Source organism: Dicentrarchus labrax, unplaced genomic scaffold (assembly GCF_905237075.1).
Source record: "Dicentrarchus labrax unplaced genomic scaffold, dlabrax2021, whole genome shotgun sequence".
Lineage (NCBI taxonomy): Eukaryota > Metazoa > Chordata > Actinopteri > Moronidae > Dicentrarchus > Dicentrarchus labrax.
The window spans coordinates 14,415,219-14,442,443 of NW_026136712.1; the positions used below are offsets into that span (position 1 = coordinate 14,415,219).

At 40.7% G+C, this 27,225-nt stretch overlaps 1 protein-coding gene across 1 annotated transcript; it reads left to right on the plus strand.

Moving 5' to 3' along the window:
* On the plus strand, window positions 1-26,290 carry LOC127373107 (vinculin). The gene is made up of 21 exons (XM_051417207.1): window positions 1-358; window positions 9,925-9,995; window positions 12,560-12,710; window positions 14,371-14,479; window positions 15,144-15,266; window positions 15,384-15,544; window positions 18,086-18,176; window positions 18,305-18,452; window positions 19,224-19,377; window positions 19,472-19,647; window positions 20,334-20,524; window positions 21,162-21,361; window positions 22,298-22,426; window positions 22,567-22,716; window positions 22,880-22,988; window positions 23,084-23,386; window positions 23,486-23,610; window positions 23,721-23,906; window positions 23,994-24,197; window positions 24,311-24,415; window positions 24,546-26,290. The coding sequence occupies exons 1-21, from the start codon at window positions 191-193 to the stop codon at window positions 24,690-24,692; spliced, it is 3,201 nt and encodes a 1,066-aa protein (XP_051273167.1). The 5' UTR covers window positions 1-190; the 3' UTR covers window positions 24,693-26,290.
* Window positions 26,291-27,225: the final 935 nt, after the last annotated feature.

The following is a 27,225-nucleotide window of genomic DNA, read 5'->3' on the forward strand; positions in this document are numbered from 1 at the left end:
TTTTTTTTTAACGTTGATGGTTTCACGGGAGTAGTTGTAGTCTTCATACCGGAGGGTGAAACTGTCCTGCTGGGAAAAGCTATCGGGATTATTTTAGGCTTTTTGTAAGCGGGAGTTTTGGGAGAAAACTGCCTTAGGTGGTAGGATATTTACTTATTTTTCTCTTGGATAGTGGTCTAAAGTTGTCACCATGCCGGTTTTCCACACGAAAACGATAGAAAGTATCCTGGAGCCGGTGGCTCAGCAGATATCCCATCTGGTGATAATGCACGAAGAAGGTGAAGTTGACGGGAAGGCTATCCCAGATCTGACGGCGCCGGTGGCTGCCGTGCAGGCGGCTGTTAGCAACCTTGTTCGGGTGAGTAACTTTCTTTCCCTTTGTGAAATTGTACCTGGCAAAGTGTGGCTCACACTCGGCGGGTGTTTGGTACGCTACCTGTCGCTCTTTGTCCCACACACCGTCCTGCTGTCGTGTTAACTCACTTGGACGTATAAAAACAGAGCATATGGGTGTAGCTAGCTATGTGTTTAATATAAGGGAAATTGAATGCATGCTATAAAAGTTTCTTGAAGTTGTTTGCCTCGGGGGGGCAAAGGGCAGTGACGCCCTTTTCCCCTTGAAAATATGCCCTGCCTCCTCTGTAGCTGACTGCCATATCCTGACGTAGGCACTGGTGCTAGTATGTATGAGCCAGGTAGTGGAGCAGAAATCCTGTTTCATTTAATCCTCTTCATTTGCACTTGCTGCCATTTAATATGACTGTGAGTTTTAATATGAATGAATCTCTTTTAGTTCAGGAACTTCATTAACTGAAACCATGTCATTAAGGTGGGGCAGTTCATTGCACTTCATAGCATTTGCAACCAAAACTTCCAAACAGATCTATATAGACTGGGAGAAATGATTGATCATTGAAGTCGTAAAATATTATATGGCAGCTGTCAGCCTGATTATGAATGTCAGCTATATAACTTCTTCAAAAGTATTTTTTTCTTTGCTGTGGTCACATACTATATTTTGATTGCTGTCAATACAAGGTGTGACTCCCTTTTTATAGCTGTGATTGCAGAGACGTGTCGTCAGTAGTTAACACTGCAGGTCTGTCTGTAAAATCATTAAAAATATGCATCAAAACATACACTAATAACTTGTTTTTGATTTATAGCCTAGGACCCAAGACCACAAGAACCTGCCAACTAACAACCAACCAAACAGACCTAAAAATATAACCTCCCTGGTGATACAGTAGCTATAAATCTTGACTCACTCTTGATGCGCTATGGCAAGCGCTCATATCTAGTTGGTACCCATGATGTTTTCTACCCGCGCAAAGCAATTAAAATGTCTTTGGGGCTATTAATTATGCATTTCCAGACAGTCTTTTGAAAACATTACATTACATTGCAGCTGTGGTTTTAAGTATATTTAGATATAAAAAAAAGACCTATCCACAGTGGTGTTCCTCAGAACTGTCAAGTGAGGAAATGACAATGTTTGTTTCCTCAAATTCTAGACCGAAACACAAACCAATACATGGAGAGTTTTCCTGGAAAGGAAAGAAGGGGCTGTCAGATATTGTGTCTTTTAAAGAGAGGAAGAGATAGAGACTAAATTAAGGCGGACTTGGTTCCTGTGTGGTGTTCTCTCTGTCAGCCTGGTCAAGCACAACCCTGGCAGTTGTTGGGCGATAAATTTGGAAAATTGCTCTGGCGTCTCCTGTCAGCAAAGGAATTCTTTGTTTAGAGGGATTGCCTACCATTGCCCCACAGTTTATTTAGTAGGTTTTATGGTTCATAACCATTTCAAGCGAGCTGACTTTGTTCTGTGCCTTTGTTTTGTCCTCAATGCCAACTCTCAAATTAAAAGTCTGGACGTACAACCATCTACCATATCATACTGCAGTAATGCCTTGGTTACACATTGTAAAACATTAGACCTGAACTTATTGTAATAATTCATTACATACTTTGCTTTTGTTTTTTGTAATCAGATGTAAACAACTGGTGGGGAAGTGAGCTGCATTCAAATTTAACGTGTTAATAAAGAGTCATTAAAGAAGATGCATGTACTAGTCTGTCCTTCAAAGGAATTATAATGATTGGTGTGTGATATCAAATTATACACACAACCTCTTACTTTAGGTACATACTGCAGACATACAAAGTCATGCAAGTGTGCTCAGTTAAAACAAAATTGAAAACATCATCCGAACATTGCAGTTGTGCTAAATGTTCCACTTTTGTCTAAAGCCTGGCCCCCCAAGTGGCTAGTAAATCAACGAATGCAGCTTTAAATATAGAAACATTACATTTTAGCTGATTAATGCAGCGCTTGTCAGCATTTCCTGACAGATGAAACGTCCTGTGCAACCTCAGCTAGCTTGGGGTGAAATGATCCAGGCTCTCTGGACATTCTGAATTGTGATCAGATGTTTCCAGCAGTGGCATGAATGAATGGATAGGCCTGTAATTATTTCCAGTTGCCGTGGCAACATAACAACATGGACAGTGTTATGATTTCATTGAAGTTGGGGATCAGATGTAATTTTCTTCTGGTTTCAATCCCACTAGTCCCGTGAGTCATACATCGCAAAATGAGAAAATAAACACACTGTGTGGATCTTATCTTTGACCTCTTTGTTACTGATGGCAATGCATATTCTCAGGAAACTATTGTTTTTTTTTCTCACTTATTCACTGTTTTTACAATTTTACAGAATTTTGACTTGTAGCATTTTCAATATTTGCACCTGTTGTAAGTCACTCAGTTTAAGTGAGGCTGTTAAACAATGTAAACATATAACTTGAGAGCAAATCACTGTCAAGGAAAAGGATCATCCTTGGAAGGGAAAAGCTGTCTAATGGCATTTCTCTAGACATTCTCAGGGCGGGGCTCTGTCAAAGAAAAGCTATTTACTTCATTGTCCGTGTTGCCCAGAAAACCACATGTTGCACAGACTTCCTCCAGCCTGAATTCTGTTCAAAGTCTCTTGAGCTAGAAGCTTAAACACTGGTTGGATTTTGGATGACAGATGATTGTACCTTTCAAATGACGTATACTTACGGTTGTGTCCTGTCACTTTCCTTTACCAGACAGAGAAAGGGAAGATGAGCTTTTAGGATGCTCTTGGATGCTTAAGTCTGTCTAAAGATATCCGATGCACTCACTGTGACAAATGTATAGACCTTTTAAATTATTAATTTGAAAGGGCCTAATCTTATTATTCCAGATGCATGGACATAAAAGTGTAGTGCTCGTACGCTGACCCAGTATTTTAAGCCTAGCACGACCACAAACCATTGTGAGTCAAATATGTCTGGTTTAACCGAGACCCCTCATGAGCGCTCAGCATCTTTCACTGTTTACTGATTGAAACAATGAGCCAGACCTCAATTAAAGATGAATGTGAGGAATGTGCAGAATTCCCAGCAAGCAGGAATGCATCCCTGCCCAGAGGGGGGTTTGAGCTAATCCTTTGAATGAACCATTTTATTGAAATTGAGTATTATTATCAATTATCAACAAGGTATGCCAGAGAAAAGCCTGCGTTCTCACGCCGTTTTTGTCAACCTTATATTTGTCTGTGATATGTGTCTGACCAACAGCTTCAAGCTGGTGAATATCTTCTTCAGCAGGATGTGGCTAACCATAGTCAGTGAACCTGTGGGTAAATTCTGTATTTGGAATAGTGTGACAGACAATTTCTTCATTGCTTGTGCAACACCCATGCCTAGTGCTTATTGCACAAATGGCTTGTGCAACAATAACATAACTTAGTCGCAAGGCTTAAAACCTGCTCAGCTGCATATAAAGAACCAACTCCATTGCTCCAGTGCTGGATCATTCTAGTTTTGTCTCATATGTTTCAGGTTTAAGTTTCATCTTGAAGATGTGGTGCTTAAAAGTGTTGTTTGAGTCATAATGAAACATCTAAAACATTCAGAGTAAAGTTATATTTGCAGTCCACATCACAGCTTAATGTTTATATTGCATATTAAGTGAATCTGAGAGTTTAGATATTTTCTTACTGGGTTAAATGCATGAAAAACATGCTTCTCTGTGTCAGCAGTCATTCTTTTGAGTTGACTATACAGGCCCTTTTTTATTTCAGGCCTGTTGTACTTCATTATTTTTATAGCTCTTTTTTATAGGCGTGGGATAAAGAGAAGAATGCCAGTGATGTATGGCTCTGGAGCGGATAAAGTAGTAAGTGTTAGTCTTCCTGTTTGCACAGATCACAAGGCTCACATGACTTGTAGAGATGATCCTGTGTGCAGAACACTCAGTGACTGTACAGCTTATCTTTGGATAAAAAAAAAAAACTCTTCTTCCATCTTCTGCAATACTTCTCAGGTTTCAAAATACCACTGTGCATCGTTCATCGTGTAGCAACCCCAGAGAAATGCAAATACTGGAAGTTGGGCTTAACGGTAGTCTATGACTCTCATTTTACTCATTCGAACTTTAACAACTTTTAAGTGTTGTTAGTCTTCAGCTTCTTAAACTTTAAGAGAAATACTGCTGATACAACACAAGGACATATTTAAATACTTGGTTGGATCTGTATTTGATGAACTCTTGAACAGTCATTTCAAGCACCTACTTCTTTAATCCTTTACAGATGGGAAACAAATGTGTTCATTAACTAAAGTGCTTAAAGGCATACAAAAGAACATGCTTCCTATTACCTGGTACTCTTGCTTCCTGCAATTTGTCAAAGGGAAATCATTTCATCCTGCTCACCATTTGATTCTGTCATCTTGACCACAATGCAAGGATCACAGAGTCTGAAATGTTTGCGTGGTCTCCAATGAAAAGAGATAATCTTGTCGTCACAGACATGCATTGTTGAGTTATGGATTCGTACTGCACTGATACTGCACAGTCTATTTTTTGTCATCACTCAGAGAATTCGTCAGGATAGGGGGAGGTGGAGGAGTGTTGAATTGATGAGGAAATGCAGGAAGCCAAGTCAGGAAGACCCAGCAGCTGCTGGCCCCACTTATGAACAGTGTGAGCCAGTGAAGGGAAACCCCTCTCCCTCGGCAATGCACTGTTTATGGCTACGGACCATGACAAAGGATACAAAGCAGTAGGGCTGTCACAACCCACGTTTGGTGTGTTTTATTTTATAACGTCTCTATCCTGTGCGAGACATAGGAGAATAAAAAAAGGTGCCACTACTCTAAACCAAAAGCTTGCACACCATGCATTTCCAGCATTTGAGGGCACAAATAATGTGCTAGAAGTATAAATGGTATAGGAGAAACAGATGATTGGATGCCTGAGTTTGATTTAACTTCCCCCCCAGCTCTCAGTTGATACAATAAGAAAAAAAGTAATCTCTTGTTATCTCTGTTCTTTAGCACTCCTTGTTCTGGTGAAAAAAGGCCAGCTCATTCATGAAGAGCCTTATATCAACTCAGTCTTTTTTTTTTATGAGGAGGATTCGCCCTCATGAGTGCCCCTCCCCAGTAACACTGTACGAGCTGCTAAGCTCTTGTAACTTGAGATAGATAGTTGTGATATATTCTCTCTGGCTGCGGGCTCTGTATTGCCATGGCCAAGCAGGCCATTTGATTTGTGACTTTCATCGCCTTGGACACCCCATGTGTTGCTACTTCCTGAACCAAACTGATAAACCATATTCATCACCACTTGACAGATGCATGATAAAGTCGTTGACCTTCAGTACAACCTCTGATGAGTCAAAAGTAATTTAATATCTCAGAACGCAGCACTTGCTGGTCCTGAGACTATTGATCAAAAGTAGCTAATGGAGTGCTGCGCCATCAATTTGTGTGAACATGTCTCATCAGATTGCAGTGCAAAGTCACTTGGAGTACGAATCAGTGTCTGAGTTGCACTTTGACGAACTAAACCTCTGTGCAGAATGATATACAGTTTATTTGTAGGACATTGCTAAGGGCAGCAGTGACGGCGCTTGCCAGAATTTTGCCATTATAGATCTTTGTGGTCACCATGACTAACACAGCATTGTGCTAAAACTACCCAACATGTGAAAGGCAGGCTGTGTCTTGGCAGCCGTCAGGCTTTCAGAGTGGCCTTTCTTCTCCCGGCAGAGCGATGGGCCGCTGTCAACAAAGCCGAGTCTGTTCCAAAGGAGCAGCTACTTTATCAAGCTACTTCACAACACAGGGTTTCCACACAGCACTCTTGGATGGTAAAAGGAGTGTCAGTGTTTCCACTCCAGACACATGGTAAATGAGACCGTCAGCCTGTAGCGTAGTATGTGACAGCTTGGAAGAAGATGACACTGAATCTGTGAAAGGTTTTTAAAAAGAAGGTGGAAGTGAGCAACTGCCCTTCCTTAAAGTGGTCTGTGAGAAACTATTCAAGGAACAGCATATTTGTGTTGTGGTTTGACCTGTGCATTTCTCTGATTAAGACGAGATGATAACTAGAAGTCCTCACGTCATCTTTTCTTCTCTCCCACATGTTCCCCATCTTCACTATCAATTACCAATTAAGGCTAAATGCCAATAATTAACTTATTTCAATCAGTTTTTTAAAAAATTATACTTTTATGTGGATGAATCAGTAGTTAAAATTATCTTGTCGCAGCCCTAATGTCAGACTTGGTCGGTGTTGCTTTCATAAGCATGTGGTACAAAATTTGGACAGACGCTCAAAATAGCAAATAAGGCCAGGCATCATGAACTGCTTGACAACAACGGTTGTAAACTCGGGTCACTGTTCTATTTCTGCAGCTAATTGTTTTGGAGACTGTTATTGAACTTCAGACAGCAGGAAGAGGCTACGCAGGGAGGAGGAAATGGAAGACAGTGATGACCTGAATACAGTACCAAGGGCCTCAACTCGTCTTGGTTTCTGACACTCCTGCATGCTGCTTTGGGGAGAATATGACTCAACACTCGTTAAACGCAGTATGCACTCTTCTTTAGCCTCCACATTGTTGGCTTATAGTGTAGTCTGTCTTCTCTCATTTGTTCAGTTTAGGTCATGTCTAAACTTGACTTGATCTCTTATAAATCTTAGACTACTCGAGAAAGTTTTTCTTTATAACTGCAGTTTATTAGCTTAGAAGAAGTGCCCTCCAAGGTCAGAATGCTCTTATTTTACGAAGCCAATCTGTGATTAACCTTAAAGTTTGACCAGAGCCCATAAAATTGCATATTTTGCCTGACCAACATTAAAAACCCAGAACCCAGCCAAACAAACCCTCACATGTAACAGGCTATAAATGTCAAATGCTTACTATGACTTTAATGTTTAACTGGTATCAAATTTGCCATTGATTGATTTTACCATTAATAGTTTTAGCTGTAAATCTATGTACCATCATATATCTTAGAAGGAGGTTACTGTGTTCTGTAGTGTTGGTGAGTTTATAAGATCTTTGTGTTACTTTTTTCCCCCTCACTTATGTTTACTACACTGTCAGTGCCCTATATCCCTGCTCTGTAGCCCTGCTGCCCTTTAGTTGAACGGGACAGAACAGCTTTAGTTGTTGCTGTTGGCTTTTGTTCAGAGCCACTCATTGGTGGAATGTCAGGGTGGCATATATACGCTCTGAGATGGACAGCCTCTGCTAAGCTCCCGTTTTAGTTTGGCACAACCTTTGGCCCTAATTTATAACCCCTCAGTTGCTCAGAGTCCCTCTGGTCTGGTGAAAAGAGAGTGAGGAGATGCATGTCTGCTCTGCTCCACTACAGCCTCCACGTCAACCACCTGGAATGGCTCTGCTTCTGCATGTAGTCAGACACGTTGACAAGCAGACTGGGCGTGCTCAGCACAGCATCAGGACTACATCCCCAAGCACCAGAATAAAAGCAGAACCTACTTTCTTTTTGTAATTTGCAGTAGGGCTGCTTGATTATGTTTAGATTAATCAATTAGTTGTTTAGTTTATAAAATATTGGTAAGTAAGTGCCAAAACAGTGCCATTAATACCCAGACCCCAGGGTAATGCCTTTTAAATAGCTTGTTTTATCTGACCGTATGTCCAAAACCCAAACATATATAAATGACTTTAACAATTAATTAACTATCAACATTTGTTTTCAGTTCAGCACAGTGAGACAGTGAGACAAATGTTATATAGTGCTACATTATATCACAGTGAGGTAATCACTCATGTAGTTAATATTTGTTATAATAATAACATAAAGGTTTAACATCTCCCAACTGGGCAGAGATGCAGCTCATTTAGCCAAGTCAGTGTGGCCCGTGTCCCTGTTTGAACGCGTGTGATCTCTCGCCCATGGCAATTCGACGTGGGTGAGTTGTGTCTCTCTACAGAGCTGAGGTCACGACGGGGGAGGTGAGTCATTTTGGCATTTGAGGCAGAGGAGGCGTTCAGCTGCTTTACACATTATAAGGGGCCTGGCGTCCCCCCAGCAGCTGCCTCGTTGAAATAATGGTTCGCCGGACAAGTAACAGGACATCATTCTGGAAAACTGTATGATTAAAGACAAAACTCCCTTAAGGGGAGAGTTGTGGTAACAGAGTTTTTACTCACGCATATGACATGCTATTGATGTATAAAATATGCATCCAAGTTGCATTAAAGCTTTGGAATTGAATATAACTGAGGCAGCACAACTCCTCTGATACTTACTGCTAGAGCTTTAAGTGTTGACTGATACAAAATCCTCATGACTGATGAGCTAGTCATCAGGGCTGGGGCTGGGGCTGGGGCTGGGGCTGGGGCTGGGGCGGGGGGTGTTTCCTGTCTCCACTGGAGACTGTTTTGACCACTCCTGCTGCCGCCTTTACCAATTTCTAAATATGACATATGAGTAGCTAGTTGGCTTGTCATTAATAAACAAAACAAAATGTATCATCTAACAATAAAAACAGTTAAGTTAAAGCATTTCTTCTTTTGTAATTCCATCTAATGAACAGATTTTGGGTTCAGTTATAATCCTAGTGGTTGGCAGTGTCCTTGTTAAAATTGTAACCCTAGTCATATTTCCTGACAGGGGTCCTAATAAGAGAACATAATGGATGAGATGGGGGACAAGAACTCTACTCCATTCGTTTCTATATTGCTAAACCACAGGGTGGTGCATTAGGTTCATACCGTGGTCACTTATCAAAGGAAAAAGGAGAAGCTGTGTTTGTTGATTGAATTAGTCACACGCATTTGTGCTGTTTATGTAGTCACTGTAGTTTACCTTGTGCACTCATTTAGAAAGGCATTTAGACTATTAAATATCTCAACTATATTTGAGTTGCAACTGATTCTGCCTTACCAACCAGCAACCACAATTTCCTGTTGCAACTTTACAGTTTTTCTCAACATCTTTTATCAGTACTGACAATGCTCTGATAAGCATCCAAAGAAATAAAACTTGATCAACAAATTAGAAGTTAATAAAATCTGATTCAAGTAAATGTTTTCAGTCCTATTTATAACATAATATTAGTAACATGTGTGGTGGCTCAGTTTTTAAGCGTTTGAGTTTAATCCAAACTTCGTTTCTAGGTGGGTGGTCACACGGTGGTTACATACCACTTTCCTCCTCCAGTCCACCCACAACTCTAAATTGGTTTATGAAAATGACTGTGCGGCATCTGTATTGACACTGTAATGAACCAAATGACATGCCCAGTGCATGCTGGGACAGGCTCCGTCCCTCTGTGACCATAGAGATAAAACAAAAGGAACAAATGACAAACAGGTGAAGTAAGTTAAACACATAGTCGATAAGTCAAATTGAGCACATGTTTTAGAGGAACAGGTTAACATTGATTCAGTTGTTCTCAACATGTTATTTAAATTTGTTGGCATGATTTATTTGGAAAAAATTGGTGCATGCAAAATGGGATCTCATGATTTCTTTGATGTTAAATCATTGCTTGCAAATGTCTCTGTGTGTAGTGATTATACATAACTTGAGAATGATTTTTACTCATAAATAATCTGTGTTTTCCAGGTGGGGAAGGAGACTGTACAAACCACAGAAGATCAGATCATGAAAAGGGACATGCAACCAGCTTTTATCAAGTAAGCACAGAAGGATATCTCTGCTGCCCTCAATTTCATACAGTGACAAACCTCTCAAATGTATTTAGATGAAATACTTATTTCTCTCTACAGTATGTGGAACCCACTAGCCTCTCTTTGGCTCTCTTTCTCTCTTTATCTGTTGCAGTAATGGCTGGTTGTGCCCAAGTAAAGGTCAGACATGGCATGTTAAGTGCCTCAGAATCTTGCCCTGGTGTAACATAAATACTTTTTTGCACACGGAGGACTTCCTTCACCCTAAAGGAGAAAGGCCACAAACTTGTACATGTCATTATACATAAGAGCCACTGGCTGCTGCTGCTTTTGGTTCATGTTTAAACATAAGACACACAAAAAAGTTTACATACTGACGTAGAAAAGGACAGATGTACATATTTAATCAATGTATTTGTTTCCCTGGCTCACACCACATCAGCTAAATCATTAACTTGTCCCCAGCTGCTGTCTGTGCATATCACAGTCTTTCACCGATCCTTATTACATGAGAGACTACAGTCGAGGGAGGGAGAGGCGGGACCTGGGAGCCCCCCAAGGTCAGGGATGAAACGCATTGGCAGGCACAGGTCATCAGGCTCAACACATTTGGCGCCTCGAAGTCACATCGTCACCCTGTCGTCATCCATCAGCACATGTGCTGGAATGCGTCTCTCTCACTAAATATAGTGTCTGTCGGGGTCCGGTTAATGCATGGCTGTTCCTCGCTAGTGCACGCTGAAGGACACTGCTGGCTGGCTCTGCAAAGACACACACACACACACACACACACACACACACACACACACACACACACACACACACACACACACACACACACACACACACACACACACTCATGTCAGCCTTGATGTCATGCACATACATTAGCTTTTATCCTGCAGGAGACTTGCTCCTTCAGGAAGAATGGAAACTGAACTCCTCTTGTTTGGCCCCTTTGCAATGCCTAAAAATGTGGAAAATAGCAATAGTGATCTCTTGTTACCGCAGCAACATTTGGGACAGTATACTGTGGGAACTAGAACATGTGTCGGTCCTTGGCTTGTTGCCTGTTTCTTTGTGGAATATGGCTGTTATGATACTATGCAGGTGGCATGTGTGATGCAGAATCAAAGGACTGAGCCTGCGGGTTTTGCTGCTCTGGAGTTCACTGAGTGCATCACACCCATGAAGCAACTATCAATCATTTACATTTCTGTGGAAACAGGGGTTAAATTGGGCTGGAGCCAGCTAGAGTGGAGCTCTGCCTCCTAAGGTCCAAATCACATCCTGTGAGAGTTAAGTCAAGTCAATTTTATTTAGCCCTAAATCACCAATTTGCTTTACAATATGTAAAGTAAAAGTGTGCTTCATTTTTAACCAGGCCCAAACTTCCTTGCCCCCATATCCCACTTTAAACTAAATGTCTATTCCATTGACCTTTTGAGAAAAAATCTTAACTCAGGTTTGTCTCAGTAGATTTCTTCTGGAGCTCTCAGCTCACAAAATGCAACTGAAAGCTCCGGACACCTACTATTCCCAAGGTCAAAAAGAAGCCTTCAAGCTCAATTCATTAGGCTTTTTCTCACCAGTCTCTCTTCAGGACAGTAACAATACTACAACACATACAGTTTACTCAAAATATTGTGTTTCATGCTTCATTAATTCCCGAAATAGATCTGCAAATTCCTTAAAAATCATCCAAAAATGCTCTTATATATATATATATATATCTATATCTATATATTATATTTATCTCCTTTTTAAAGGTATTTTCACAATCAGTTGGCTGTATATAGCACAATAGCTGTATTTTGGAGGAGATGTTTACTTATAAGTAACTCCACAATATCCTTATGATTTTGTAAAAATATGTATTCATAATTTGTTTATGAAAGAACAAAGTTTGGTCTTTTTGCATGCCTTGCTTGTTTTGAACAAGATTGGTTAACGTACAAGCTGATAATCACACACACACACACACACACACACACACACACACACACACACACACACACACACACACACACAGCTTGTTGCACAGGAAGGAAACTACTGACAATAGTTTTAGGATGAGCTTAAACTTGTTAAAATGAGCTGTTCACATGATGTGTGAACTCCCTGTAAACATGAAATTTTGTCAGCAGATTTTTTTATTGGGCTAAGATATGTTAATTCATGCCTTGGTTATTTTTAATTACAGCTAGCATCAGTATATAAATAAGGGCGGCCCCCTTCCTTATTCCCAATTTAACCCCTGTATGGGATATGATATAAAACGTAATTCATCTAAACTGGCTTTCACACATACATAGCATTTGCTTAGAATGTGACGAAAGGAATATAAAAACAGGAAATGACACAAAGTCATACTTAGACAGCAGCTACTGTATGTTATGGCTAGCTGTATCTCAAAGCTTCCATCTGTTTTTGCTGTAGGCTATTTACTGTTTTCATGCCTAATGTCCATCTGGCTTCTTAAGGGCTTCATATCATCAGCATGACTTGTTTTTATTTATTTATTTATTTTTTTTCTGCCTTTCAAATCAACCATCTTCTGTCTTCCACAGAGTGGAGAATGCATGCACTAAGCTGGTACAGGCTGCCTCCATGCTGAAAGCCGATCCATACTCTGTTCCTGCTCGGGATTACCTCATCGATGGCTCCCGGGGCATCCTCTCTGGGACCTCTGACCTGCTCCTGACCTTTGATGAAGCCGAGGTATTCATTCTTTCATTCTTTATTTTGTTATCTATTCACCAGCAGAAGTTTGTTGAGCAAGGTCAGAATGCAGATTCTGTTACAGGAAAGAAATATTGATCAGTTGACACTGCTAGATATCATCAGTTTGAGAGGGTTACTGTATTCTAGCTAGGAATGAAAATCTGATTCACATAGTGATTTAATGAATCAGGAGGTTGTTGGGCCCCTAACTACACTTCAGAAACACATGTGAATTTAATAATGGTTTATTGAGTCACCTGATGGTTGAAGAATTGATTTCTCTGCATCTTGTGCTCTGGAGTTCTCCCAGTGCATTAATAAAGCATTGGTGCAAAATGTGCTTTGATTTTTTTTTTTTTCCCCACCTGGACTTGCATGATGTTTACAGATGAATGGAAATACATGAATATGACGTCACTTCTTCTGTGCTTGGCTGGTTATAAACATAAGTATGATGGAGAAATTGTGTTAATGCGATAACTACGTTGCACCCACATACTAAAATGCCACGCTAGGGATTACGACTTCACCACCAAGGAGTCAAATATGTGCTAAACAAGGCTGCCAGTGCCAGAGTCAAATTAAGAGCCTGACCATGCAAAAAGTAATTGCGATGCACCAAATTGGAGCAATTATTTTTTACACAGCATATTTGTTCATTTTAACTTTAATTCAAGTTTAATTAAATGTAAAATAATGTATTAACTTAAATTCATTTACATTGCTGTTCATCTTTCTTAGTTATTTAGTTTTTAAAATATTCAGCTTCAGAGACATATCTTTACCATATCTCTTTAATGACAAAATTTTATTTGTTACCTGTCAAAAAAGTAACACATCTGCTATGTTCTTGCTTCTCAAAAAGTGAAATCGGCCCAAAAAAATCCAGTATAGGTCAGGCTGTAAATAGATTCTGGGTAATGGTTATGGAATAGTGCGAAAGACCTACCAACACTGACTTTAACAAAACACCACTATGCAAAAGAAATGGACAGAACATAACTATTATAGCTTGTAACCACGTTAAAGGTTGTACCATTGATTTTAATTGAGCAGCAGCTGAGCTGAAAGGCTTTTAATGGGTTTTTAACAACCATTTGAGCATTGCAAGTGGCCCTGCTGGTATAAGGACAGTATCCATTCCCGGTACTGTAATGCTTATAAAGAACACAGAGAGGTAGATAAATATGCTGCAAGTGTTACTCCTCCATATTTCTTGTACAAAGCCTTCCTAAAAATTGAACCAGGCAGGAGTATCATCTATCAGGCACATCTTTCTCTTCCTCTCAGGGATGGAGAGTAGAATAAAAAAGTTGCAGATCAGCTCTCTGGGAGCAGACATCAGGCGTCCCAGCGCTGTCCGCAGCAGTCAGCAAGACTCAGCAAGAGTCATCAGTCACCGGTGCCATCATGTTTCCCAATGCAGCTCAGGCATCGCTCTGTATAGTGGGGTGGTGACTCCAGCAGTCCACATAAAGCTGGAGTGAAGCAGGACAAAGAGGCTGGAATGTCAGTAGGCAGCATTATCAGAGTGTAATTAGGGAGAATGTGAATGGAAAGTGGGGTGGGGGGTGTTTGCATAATCACTTTTTTTCTGGCAATGCAACATTGTTTTTCAATTAGCTTTTGTTGTTGTTTTATCCCATTGTTATCATAGGTCCGCAAAATAATCCGTGTGTGCAAAGGCATTCTGGAGTACCTGACAGTGGCAGAGGTGGTGGAGTCTATGGAGGACTTGATCACGTACACAAAGAACCTGGGACCAGGTCAGTCTGCTGATACAGCAGGAGTAAGATTACTTTGCTGAGATCTGGGCTGGACAGTGTCTCTTGAGATTTGCTGTCTTCATTGACAGATTCAGGGTTTGTTTGCTGGAATTAAACATTTTTTGCTATGTTAGCATTCGTATGTGTCCATTGCAGTAGTGAAAGTAGTACTCAAATTTTTATTTAAAGTTTTACTTAAGTAAACGAATAATGGAAGTTGCATAAATCAGATGTATGTAAATCATGAAAATTAAAATAAATCTTCTCTGAAGACCTGCCCCTGCCACATTGTTGATTATGCATCAATAATCCTCCAATCTCCAGTTTCAAGCAGTTTTATGTTTAAAGATTAGTTGAAAGATTACATGCTCCTCCAAATGATGATTCAATTCTCTAAAGCTCTTTCGAGAATGTCTAAAATTATCAAACAAATCTGTCTTTCTGAGTTCCTGAAAAACTTTCTATTGTAAGAGTTTGATCACCATATTTTGCAGAATATGTATACTATTAATCTGAAGATTAACAAATAAACCCAGCTGTCAGATACATGTATTAGAGTAGGAATCTTTAACGGAAATACTCCATATACCATTACACCTAAATTATGTTATTTGAGTAAATGTTTTTGATTCCTTTCCACCTCTGGTTTGTTGCCTGTGTCCAGGGATGACAAAGATGGCAAAGATGATAGATGAGCGACAGCAGGAGCTGACGCACCAGGAGCACCGTGTGATGTTGGTCAACTCCATGAACACAGTCAAAGAGCTGCTGCCCATCCTCATCTCAGGTAATCACATACTGCTTTCATAAAGCAAATACACTGACCCACACAATGTATTTTAGGTGAGCATTTTAAAGATCAAGTATTGTATTGTTTACTGTGAGTTCTGTTTTTGTCTTTCAGGTATCAAAATCTTTGTGACAACCAAGACATCTGGCAGCCAGGGCGTGGAAGAGGCCTTGAAGAACCGTAACTTCACATTTGAGAAGATGAGTGCCGAGATCAACGAGATCATCAGAGTGTTGCAACTTACGTCCTGGGACGAGGATGCATGGGCCAACAAGGCACGTACAAAAATGACATGCTTTTACCTTAGTTTGTCTATTGCCTTCAAAGTCACGTGCACACACTGTTATTTTTATATATACGTGAGGAACAAGAGACTGCTTTGCTCTTTGAGTGTTTAAACTTTTTTTTGTGCATTCTTTGTGGATCACAGCTGGAAGCAGTGTCTGAATGAGCAAAAAGATTAATTTTGTCGGCTACCCACTGTGCTCTCACGCACTCTGACTGAAGAGATTATGAAGTGATTCTCATTCGGTGTATATGTTTTTCCTTTCTTAACAAGGCATGCACTTTGTTTCATCAGGGATTACTTTATTTTTGAAAGGTGTGATAAATGCTTTTGCAATATTTTAAGCGTACATACAGTTAGTAATTAAAGGAGGAATGCTTCAACTTTCTCTGTCTCTATGTAGCTGGTTAATCTTTTGGGTTCTTTCATGTTTTTTCTGCTCTGCATGTTCTGCTTTTTCACTGTCCTGACACTCTCCCAATGGCTCTTTCTTGTGCCACTTTTTTCATTTGTTGCCACTTTTTTGTTGTTGTTGCTCTCAGTTGGTATGTCCAGTTCAACATTTGTATTTATGTCGTTCTTCCTTTCTTTTTACCGTTTCTTTCTCCCTTCACCCCCTGTAGAAGGTAAGCCTGACCCCTCTCGCCCCTTGGTTGTGCAGCAGCATGTCTGACAGATGTGTGTGCTGTCTGCTTTGTGGTGCCATTGTGTGCTTATCAGTAGAGAGGCAGTAGTGAGGTTATACTGCTGACTATTAATAGAGTATATTAGCAGTTTGAATACGTTTGTACTGCTAATGGAATGGTGTTTATTGAACAAGTGTAAAGCAGGTTGAATTGCTGAAATGTTGATCTATGCAGTATTTTGTTCTCTCTTTTTTTGGATTTGTTTTGCTTCATAACATGACATTGTATCACCATCTATGTGTCCTCCTCCTGTGCCATTTAAACCTTGCTATGTCCTCAACCTGTCTGATTATAGATTGACCCGACTCGTGCAGTATTGATTTGGGTGTCATTAATGAGAATTCGCTCAGCATTCATCCCTCTTTACCATGATGATATGGTCTCTCCTAATCTGTACTTGCATTTAACAGCCATAGGAGGAGAACACATAGAAAACCTGATATGGATTTTGTTGTATAAATGGCTTTTTACAATTTTTAGTTGTAATCCAACAGATATGGCTTAGTTTGCTCACACATCTTATTTCCATGAACACTAAATTTGCCCTCTCACTTTACATCATCCCTGTTACTAATGCCATGAACCATGCCATGAACCACACCCTGTCTTAATTTATGAGTACTCCCATTCTGTGTTTGATTATAGGCTGTAATGAATGTGTGTTTGCATTTGATATGAGTGCAAAGATCCTATATCTATCTGTGTTTCACTTTACTTCACTGGCTTTTTCACTCACTCACTCACTCACACACACACACACACACACACACACACACACACACACACACACACACACACACACACACACACACACACACACACACACACACACACACACACACACACAGGTGGTTACTGACAGAACAGCAGTCTGCATGTTTGAACAGTACACTAATACACCCACACAGCTCTGGTAGCATCACTTCACACCTTTCGTACATCTTGTTTTTCCCCTTCCTTGTTCAGCTCCACACTCCCAGTTACTCAAACAAACATGCTTCTTGTTCTCTTTCATTTTTGACAAAGGGATTATTGTGAGGGCTCAGACATAGTTTGTGATGAATATTTTTAAAACAATTAGTGGAAGTTTGTTCTTATTTGGCTTAATTTGTTATGACCTCCTGCTGAACTCTGTGTTGATGAAGATTTAAGCTGCATTATGAAGAACAGTGACTTGTGTTCCTTGAGTTTCTATTATCATACCATGAAAAATTAGCAAATTAGCATCATTTAACCACTCATTCATCCGCTCTGGTCTCATGCTTTGCTTTGCAGCACTACAGGACTCTTGACAATGAGTGGACTCATTGTCAAGTCAGCCGCTGTTGGACAGATTGTTGTATTTCCATCCACTCGGATTGAGATACAACAGAGAGTCATTTGGCTCTTATCACACGACACGCTCATTATTGAGGATATAAGAGAATGATTAAAACAGCATGCGCTATGTGGTTGTGCCTGACAGATGTTAGCGATGCTGCACATGGACTTTGCTGTATATTCTTTCACTGGAATAACAGTGAGGTTTGATCATAATGATGACGAGAGCCTGAAGCTTTTCTTGACGATGGAACTTGCACACTCCAACCTAAGTTGCACTGAGTCCTGGCCTTTTTCTAAATAGTAATATAATTATATTATACCACATGTTAACCTCATTCACACATAATACACTGTTAACAGGAATATACACTCCAGTGTCTCTAATAATCATGTCATGATTTGTAGAGAGAACATGTGTACATGGAATAACTAAGGGCATTGATCTGCTCCTTTTTTTAGTTTTCTTTGGGTACATCGATTCCCTTTAAGTCATTAATTTATTCTGTCTTTTAAACCCAAAGGACACAGAGGCCATGAAGAGGGCTCTGGGGCTTATCGACTCAAAGATGGCTCAGGCTAAGAACTGGCTGAGGGATCCAAATGCTCAACCAGGTAACAAACATCCATGTCCTCCTACCTTTTTAAACTACTCATTCTTTCGCTAATCACGTCCTCAGGCCGATAATCTTGTTGTATCTAGTGGCGTTATCGATGTGTCTGACTTTGTGTTGTGCTTTTAGGGGACGCAGGCGAGCAGGCCATCCGCCAGATCCTTGATGAAGCTGGGAAAGTTGGTGAACTGTGTGCTGGGAAGGAACGCAGAGATATCCTGGGCACGGCTAAGACCCTGGGCCAGATGACTGACCAGGTGTCTGAGATGAGGGCCAGGTACGCTATACACCATAAACAATGTGTGTGTGTGTGTGTGTGTGTGTGTGTGTGTGTGTGTGTGTGTGTGTGTGTGTGTGTGTGTGTGTGTGTGTGTGTGTGTGTGTGTGTGTGTGTGTGTGTGTGTGTGTGTGTGTGTGTGTGTGTGTGTGTGTGTGTGTGTGTGTGTGTGTGTGTGTGTGTGTGTGTGTGTGTGTGTGTGTGTGTGTGTGTGTGTGTGTGTGTGTGTCACAACTATGGCAAGATAATTCCCCTCATATTTCACACAGTCCACGTCTCTTTCATTAGATGGTCTCATGTTCTGTTACTGTATGTTTCCTAGATTCCATAACTACATTTTCATTGGATATTTTTATTGATAAATGCTTCTTTTATACAGTAGTTTTTTTAATTTTTCATTCTTAAAGGTTAAGTAGTGTAAGGCAGTAAGCATATTAGTGGAGATTATAGTGCGTAAGAGTGGAAGTGATATCCTTCCGATATGAAACCTGATGGTCACCAGGGACCCTGAGTCACGCTGGATTAAAAGCAGCTGTCTGGTATTAATCCATAATCTATTTTAACCCCTCGTTGAGTTACTCCTCTGAAAACCGAGAGATGCCTCTGAGCCTAATCTGGAAACAGAAGTTAGGAAAAAGTATTCTTAAACAGGAAGACCATAAGGCTTAACCGTTTGAGTAAACAAACAAAGACATGTGCATGTGTGGCCTTTTTAAAGGCATAGTGATGCTGCGGTTTATGATATCCATATGTTTTCTCTGTCCACCCCAGAGGTCAGGGCACGTCCCCAGCTGCCATGCAGAAGGCACAGCAGGTTTCCCAGGGGCTCGACGTGCTAACTGGCAAGGTGGAAAATGCTGCTCGCAAGCTGGAGGCCATGACTAACTCCAAGCAGGCCATCGCCAAAAGGATTGATGGTGCACAGGTGAGTCATTAACCCCATTTGCGTTATAGAATGTGGATTCAGACCTCAAAATTCAAGTATTTGATGGTATTCTGTGTGTTCTCTGCCCTTGCAGAACTGGCTGGCAGACCCTAATGGCGGCCCAGAGGGAGAAGAGAACATCAGGGCCCTGCTCACTGAGGCCAAAAAAATTGCAGACATGTGTGAGGACCCCAAAGAAAGAGAAGACATCTTGCGCTCTATCGGAGAGATCGCTGCCATGACTGCCAAGCTGTCTGATCTCAGAAGACAGTACGTTACTGACTTATCAAAATATTGCATCATTTTATGCTGGGTTTTGTTGTTTTTTTTTTAGAACTCTGATTGTCCCTTCTTCTTAACCCTTGTAGTCTGCTTTTAGACTTTGATTACTGATGATGATGTTCAGATACTTTAATTTAATACTATACCTTAAACAGATGGGTTTTGATGATTTATGTCTTGACTTGATTGATTGCTGTTTCTGGGAGTTCCTTTTTTTTTTTTTTTTTTGTTTTACATATGCACGAACATTTGAGAAATCAGTTTTCAGTAACGGCTTTAAACTTGGACTTGAAAGGTTTTACAGCCAATAGATCAGTGAGGTATTTTATCTCTTCCATTTCCCTCTAAAAATCTTGTCATAACATGCACACGTAGTTATTCTTCCTGTGGGAGTACAGATTTCATACTGCAGTTCAACTGGAACTCTTCAAGTGTACTGTAGTATGGGTTTTTGTTCAGCACCAGAAACGATAAAAAGCGCTAATTTTACCACATTATTAGGTGAAGTATTCCAAGATTTTGGACTAAACTGGCAGTGTGAAAGCACTCGTAGTCAAACTGATTATAGTTATTTACTCCCTAACTATAGTTGGCCATTTACAGACCTCATTTCAGCCCTATCTTTATGATAAAACACCACCTCAGACCATTTTGCTGTTTTTAATTCCTTATAGGGGTAAAGGTGACACTCCTGAGGCCAGAGCTCTGGCTAAACAGATCGCAACAGCTCTGCAGAACCTGCAGTCCAAGACTAACAAAGCTGTGGCCAACAGCAGGCCTGCAAAGGCAGCTGTGCACTTGGAAGGAAAGATTGAGCAGGCGCAGCGCTGGATTGACAATCCCACCATGGATGACAGTGGTGTGGGTGAGTCTGACTCCCATCCTCCCCAACTTCCTCGTCCGGCTATCGTTCTCTCACACTCCTTCACATTCCTTCCACTGCTCTTGTGGCTAAACTGCAGACCAGACACTTTGTACATGTTGCTCTCTAGTGTACTCGACATTCCACAACGCTCGCCCAACACTGTAATTTTTTTCTTAAGTTTTGGCTTGTCACCTCTCAAACCTGGACATCGTCTTACATGTTTACGATAGAGCTGTAGGCTGGCTGCTCTAAGAAGGATTGGTTTACACAATATTGTGAAGGCAGTGCTTTGTTAAAGAAACAACATGAAATAATACAGAAGGAGCCTTGGATTTCTTTTCCCTCTAGTGTTGGTTCAAGCACCCAGTAAAACTACCCAGGATTTAATGCCAGTGTTTAATCAACACTGGCATTAACAAGCTCATTTACATACAGTTAAGGAGTGCTGTAACTATTTAGTATTTATTCAGTTTAGTATTTGATTTAAGTCATCTGTCAAACAAAAAATGGCAATTATTCTGTGGTTCCAGCTTCTTAAATGTGAGGATTTTCCTCTTTTCTCTTTTATGTCATTATAAACTAAATATATTTGTATGGTAGGTTTTTTTCATGTATTTGTCTGTGTGTGTATGTTTAGGCCAGGCAGCCATCCGTGGGCTGGTGGCAGAGGGCCGCAGGCTGGCCAACGCTCTGCCAGGCCCCTACAGGCAGGAGATGCTGGGTAAGTGTGAGCAGGTGGAGCAGCTCATGGCCGAGCTGGCCGACCTGGCTGCCCGCGGTGAAGGGGACTCCCCTCAGGCACGTGCTGTGGCTCAGCAGCTCCAGGAGGCTTTGAAAGTAAGTGGGCTCATTTTCATTCAGGCCTGTAGCTTCACTATGATAGAGCAGGATTCATACACAGAGACAGAGAAACAACCCCCTCTGCTGGTTATCAGTGGTGGAAGACATACAAAAATCTAGTAGTCGGTAGTATGACCACAATGGGAAAAATTGTAAAATGAAGTTATTCGTAGTACTCAAGAACAGTACACATTGTGAAGAATGTACCCTATCAGCATTGACTTATTAATACAATAACACATACAATGTAAAATGATTAAACTTAATTTTTTTTTGTGCCAAAAATTGAAGGTAATGAAATAAGATTATAAGAGATGTGAGAGAGTTTGAGAAATAATGGTAATCAGATCAACAATTTTGTGGTTTTCGTACGCTTGTATGAGTCAAAACATTACATGCTACAGCCTGGGACACTTCTCCAAAACTACTAGCAACATGATTCTGAAACAGGTTTTTCATGGTTCCCTAAAACCTAAATTTTTAGTTTTTGATGTCCAAACTGAATGTAAGCTCTACATTTGAAAGATAGGTAGCAACAACAGCCATCAGATTTAACAGAATGAGTAAAATGTGTAATATTATCACTCTAATGTTGTGGAGTATCTCTCCAAAAATGGAAATTCTCAAGTAAAACCTCAAAACTGCTTTCTTTCAGTACTTACTTTCCATCCCCTGGTGGTTCTACAGAATACATAAACTCCGTGTGGCTATCAGTTTAGTTCTAAAACAGTTGCCAATTAATCCATTAATTATTTGGAAAAATCTGTAGTTATTTGTTGCAGCCCTAATCATATTCTAATGTGTATTTTGTCAGAGGGTGTTGAAGCTCAACAAGAATTTGTATTTTTTAATGAACATCATCAAGGTTTATTATTATCTGTAACCCCAGTGAGCCACTGTGAGTGTGCTGACATCTGTTTGTCCTCCTCCCAGGACCTGAAGGGGAAGATGCAAGAGGCGATGACTCAGGAGGTGTCCGACATCTTCAGTGACACCACCACCCCCATCAAGTTACTGGCAGTGGCTGCTACTGCCCCTCTGGATGCCCCCAACAGAGATGAGGTCAGTGGTACAGTCACCCTGCTCCCTACTGTGATCTCAATGCAGTGAGCCTCCTTCAGTGGTGTTACATTTATTGGCAAGGTGTTGTATTATTTCTAACAAGCGTTTTTTTTATAATTGTTTTATTTGATCATGTGTAGGTCTTTGACGAAAGGGCTGCCAACTTTGAGAACCACGCCAATAAGCTTGGCACCACAGCAGAGAAGGCTGCTGCTGTCGGCACTGCCAACAAGAGCACAGTGGAGGGAATCCAGGCTGCCGTCAAGTCAACAAGAGACTTAACACCGCAAGTATGTCACGGTTTAGTGTTTATATCTGTTTCCGTTTGTGTCTGCCCTCCACTCTGCATCACGAGTCACAGAGCTTAAGTGTTTCTCGCTTCTTCAGCCAAGTCTTTAGCAGTTGTCATTGGACTGACAATTAATGGCTTGGATTGTTTTGTTTTTTTCCTAGGTGGTATCTGCTGCTCGTATTCTGCTAAGAAACCCTGGCAACCAAGCTGCGTATGAACATTTTGAAACCATGAAGAATCAGTGGATTGACAATGTGGAGAAAATGACAGGTGGGTGTGCCATAAAGATGCTGTAAATTCCCTGATCACATCCATTTCATACCTCCTGGCGTATTTCCCGGTATAAACATGTTGTGGATGTTTAGGTTTGGTGGACGAGGCCATCGATACCAAATCTCTGCTGGATGCCTCAGAGGAGGCCATCAAGAAGGACCTGGATAAGTGCCGCGTGGCCATGGCCAACCACCAGCCTCAGATGCTGGTCGCCGGCGCCACCAGCATTGCCCGCAGAGCCAATCGTATCCTCCTAGTGGCGAAGCGAGAGGTGGAGAACTCCGAGGATCCTAAATTCAGGGAGGTGGTGAAGGCTGCGTCTGATGAACTGAGCCAGACAATTTCTCCTATGGTGATGGACGCTAAGGCAGTGGCTGGAAATATCCAGGATCCAAGTAAGTTAATGTTGCTAATAGGTTTTAAGATTATGTTTCATGTGAATGTGGACTCTTTTGATTGGAGATAAATGTGTTTTTTAATTTTGTGATTACCAGGTCTTCAGAAGGGCTTTCTGGACTCAGGTTACAAGATTCTTGGTGCTGTGGCGAAAGTCAGGGAGGCATTCCAGCCCCAGGAGCCAGACTTCCCACCACCTCCTCCTGAACTGGATCAGCTTAATGTAAGTGCTCAAATAAGAACAACTTTGAATTTGGCAAGTCATCTGAAGCTGCTTTGGTTTAGTGTCCAAAACGACTGCCAAACCATAATTACTTTAACTTGTCCTCATAGCTTAATGATGAGGCAGCACCACCCAAACCTCCTCTTCCTGAGGGTGAGGTTCCTCCCCCCAGGCCTCCACCCCCAGAGGAGAAAGATGAGGAGTTCCCTGAGCAGAAGGCTGGTGATATGGTTAACGAACCCATGATGGTGGCTGCCAGGCAGCTCCACGATGAAGCCCGCAAATGGTCCAGCAAAGTAAGTGAACACTGCAAACGTAATTACGGACTTTTACTTTGAAATCCTATACTTTCAGATTAAGTGTGTTCCTGTCGTACCTCATAGGGAAATGACATCATTGGTGCTGCCAAACGAATGGCCTTGCTCATGGCGGAGATGTCACGTCTGGTGCGTGGAGGCAGCGGAAACAAGCGTGCCCTCATCCAGTGTGCCAAGGACATCGCTAAGGCCTCTGATGAAGTCACACGGCTGGCCAAGGAGGTGGCCAAGCAGTGTACTGACAAGCGTATCCGGACCAACTTGCTCCAGGTCGGTTCAGTTGTCTTTATCAGAAGGTTTGCAGTGGCTTTTCACTGTAGAAATACTATATTGTTTTGGTATCAAATGTTTTGACCTTGCCTGACTTTCTGATCTTCTTTCAGGTGTGCGAGCGCATTCCCACCATCAGCACTCAGCTCAAAATCCTGTCCACAGTCAAGGCCACCATGTTGGGTCGTACCAACATCAGCGAAGAGGAGTCAGAGCAGGTGAGCACAGTCTTTATTATGAGTGTCTCAGATCACAATATTCCAATTATTTTTCTATAATAGCTGTTTATAAAAAATTAAAGATTATTCCAGCCTTGCTCATCACTGTATCTCATTTCTTCTCCGACAGGCTACTGAGATGTTGGTCCACAATGCTCAGAACCTGATGCAGTCTGTGAAGGAGACGGTCAGGGAGGCTGAGGCAGCTTCAATTAAGATCCGAACGGATGCGGGTTTCACCCTCCACTGGGTCAGAAAGACCCCCTGGTACCAGTAAGAGAAAGGGCTTCATGCTGGTTCTATCCAGCGGTCCAGGAGGACATTGAATGGACAGATATATACTTTATCAGAGCTATGATATCAGTGCCCCACATCCTAATAAGGGTTTTCTCTTCTAGTCCCATGTCCTGTCTGTAACAGTTGCTGTTCTGGTAGAATGTAAACAATGGGACTATCAGTGCGAGTTATGGGTTAGATCCTCACTGGGAAATTCCTTTTTTTTCCCCTGAAGTGTGTAAAAGTGTTTTAAAGCTTATTTTGACAAATCCCAGGAATATATATGTTTTTGATTAGAGGTTGGATTTCATATAATGCAAGGTTGTTGTTGGCCTCTTCTAGACGCAAACCTTAAGTTAAATTTAAATAACTACATATTCTCAAGACATTTTTATATCTTTGTACTGATAATTTTATTATAACTATCATTCATTCTCCTTTGCTAGGATAAGCACATGGACTTGAGGAGGTGTTACAAGTACAATATAGGCCTACGCTCAGCACACGCAAAATATATTCAGTGGTATTATGCCTGTTTACACTATTCTATATTCTCACAAGTGAAAGAGAAACACTGTTCATTATTTTACATACTGTAATGCAATTGTAGCAGTCTTCATTTTCTTAAGAGCTCTGCCAAAGACATTCTGCCATGATCTTTTGAAAGAATAGTTATCTTTCTTTGGTCCGCAATATGTAATTTTGAGTTTAAAAGCTAGTTTTTCTTTTTTTAGACAAGTTAATTAAAAAAAAGTGACTAAAATTTCAACCAACAGCAGGTAAAGATGAACACTTCTTGTAAGCTTGCAATCAGATCATTCAACTCTTTCTTGGTATGTTTAATGTTTCACATGTTGCATTGAGATTACATGTAAGAAACAGGCTTGTGCTTCACCTCTAGGCCTAATAGCCAAAAAATTACTTCTCTACTTTTCACAGCAAAGCTAACAAAGCTTCAGAGAAGCTCCTCTTGACTGCTGTTTTTTCTTTTCTTCTTCTCCTAATCACTGCACACAGTTGTATGTCTCATGTTGTCTTGTTGTGCACAATCATTTTTTTTTGGGATGTATGAATTGCACACTTCTCCTAGGTAGTCAAGGGAATGACCAGAGTTTAGAGATGAAGCACAGTGTCATCTACAACTGGTGAAATCTTAATTTTATGCTATCACATTTGTTTCAACATGTTTCGAATACACTAAACAATAACTGGCCACTGCTTTGTGGCTACTGTAGTTTATATTATGAAATGCCTGAAGACCGTTGGTGTGAATGTGTCTTTTTAACCAACTGATGTGCCTTGTGAGAGAAACTTTATTTTACAATTGATACAGTTTTCATTTACAGATGTTTTTTGTATCATTTGTAGCAAGGTATGATGGTATTGATTTGTTCAAAACACTTGTTGTACATGATTCTTCCTATTAAGTTACATCTGCTTCATGACTTTTACTTCAAGTCAAATTATGCTCTATGCAAACCTGAGAAAGTTTGTTTAAAAAGGATATCAGCATTATGCAACTTAGTTGGGTTTAAATGGGCCTGGACAACATTTTGCTGAGGCATTGTTCACAATTTTGTAATAAAGCATTTTATAGCACTTTGAGGTGTCTTTACTCTATAATCTCTGTTCTCACCTAAAAATGACAATGAGAGCTGTTGTGAACATCTTGTAAGTATTTGATATAAACAGGCGGTTGCATATATTAACAGACTGTATCTCCGACTTCTTGCTGACCTCTACTACGCCACCTGGATCAGCATGCAGGTATTACGCAGATGTCTCAGTCAACTAAACATCATGTAAATGTGTTTTTTTTTTTGGTCTGAATGAACCCACTAGGGGGCCCTGGGAAAAACAATAAGCCACTGCGGTCCTTACTGACCCCTTGTTCTTTGCTTGAGCATTATATCCTGTCACTGTCAAGTAGGCCTACCCATGAAATACAGTTCCCATGGCAGACTACACATGGCAGCTTAATTATATTTTGCCTAGAGCCCCAAAAACCAACTGGAATTTTACGTGCCGTAAGGTTGCTCTGTGTGTTGTGAGAATATAATTTATGCACCAATTAAAACAATGTCAACAAACTGAATAATGGTGATAAAACTAATGCAGGACTAGCCTTAAGGCCCTTCATTTCAGTTTTGCCATATTTCACATTACCACAAAGTAACCCACAATGAACCCGGGGCTTTTTAGGTCCCTGCTTTGTCCACTAAGTAATCCAGCCCTGGCAAAAAAAAAAAAAACTGCATGATTTTTGAAAGGAGTTTGGTTAAAAGCATACATTTACATATTTGATGTGTAAACAATTATGTGTTGATTTTGATGCTGAAAGGCTTATTTAAAGGGTCAGTTCACCCAAATTACAAAGAAACATGTCCTCACTTATACCCAGAATGTGAGATATCCCATTTATTGTTTTATGTCCTTTTATTTTTATGTTTATTTTTGCTTCTTACTGGACAGTAGACATGGACCGTCTATATTTAGACTCATTTTAACTTAAAATTTGCATAATACCATTTGCT

Coding starts and splice junctions, on each gene's coding strand:
- LOC127373107 (XM_051417207.1), top strand. CDS start 191: ATGCCGGTTTTCCACACGAAAACGATAGAAAGTATCCTGGAGCCGGTG. Junction 14,480..15,143: donor CACAAAGAACCTGGGACCAG/GTCAGTCTGCTG, acceptor GCCTGTGTCCAG/GGATGACAAAGATGGCAAAG. Junction 19,648..20,333: donor CTGTCTGATCTCAGAAGACA/GTACGTTACTGA, acceptor AATTCCTTATAG/GGGTAAAGGTGACACTCCTG.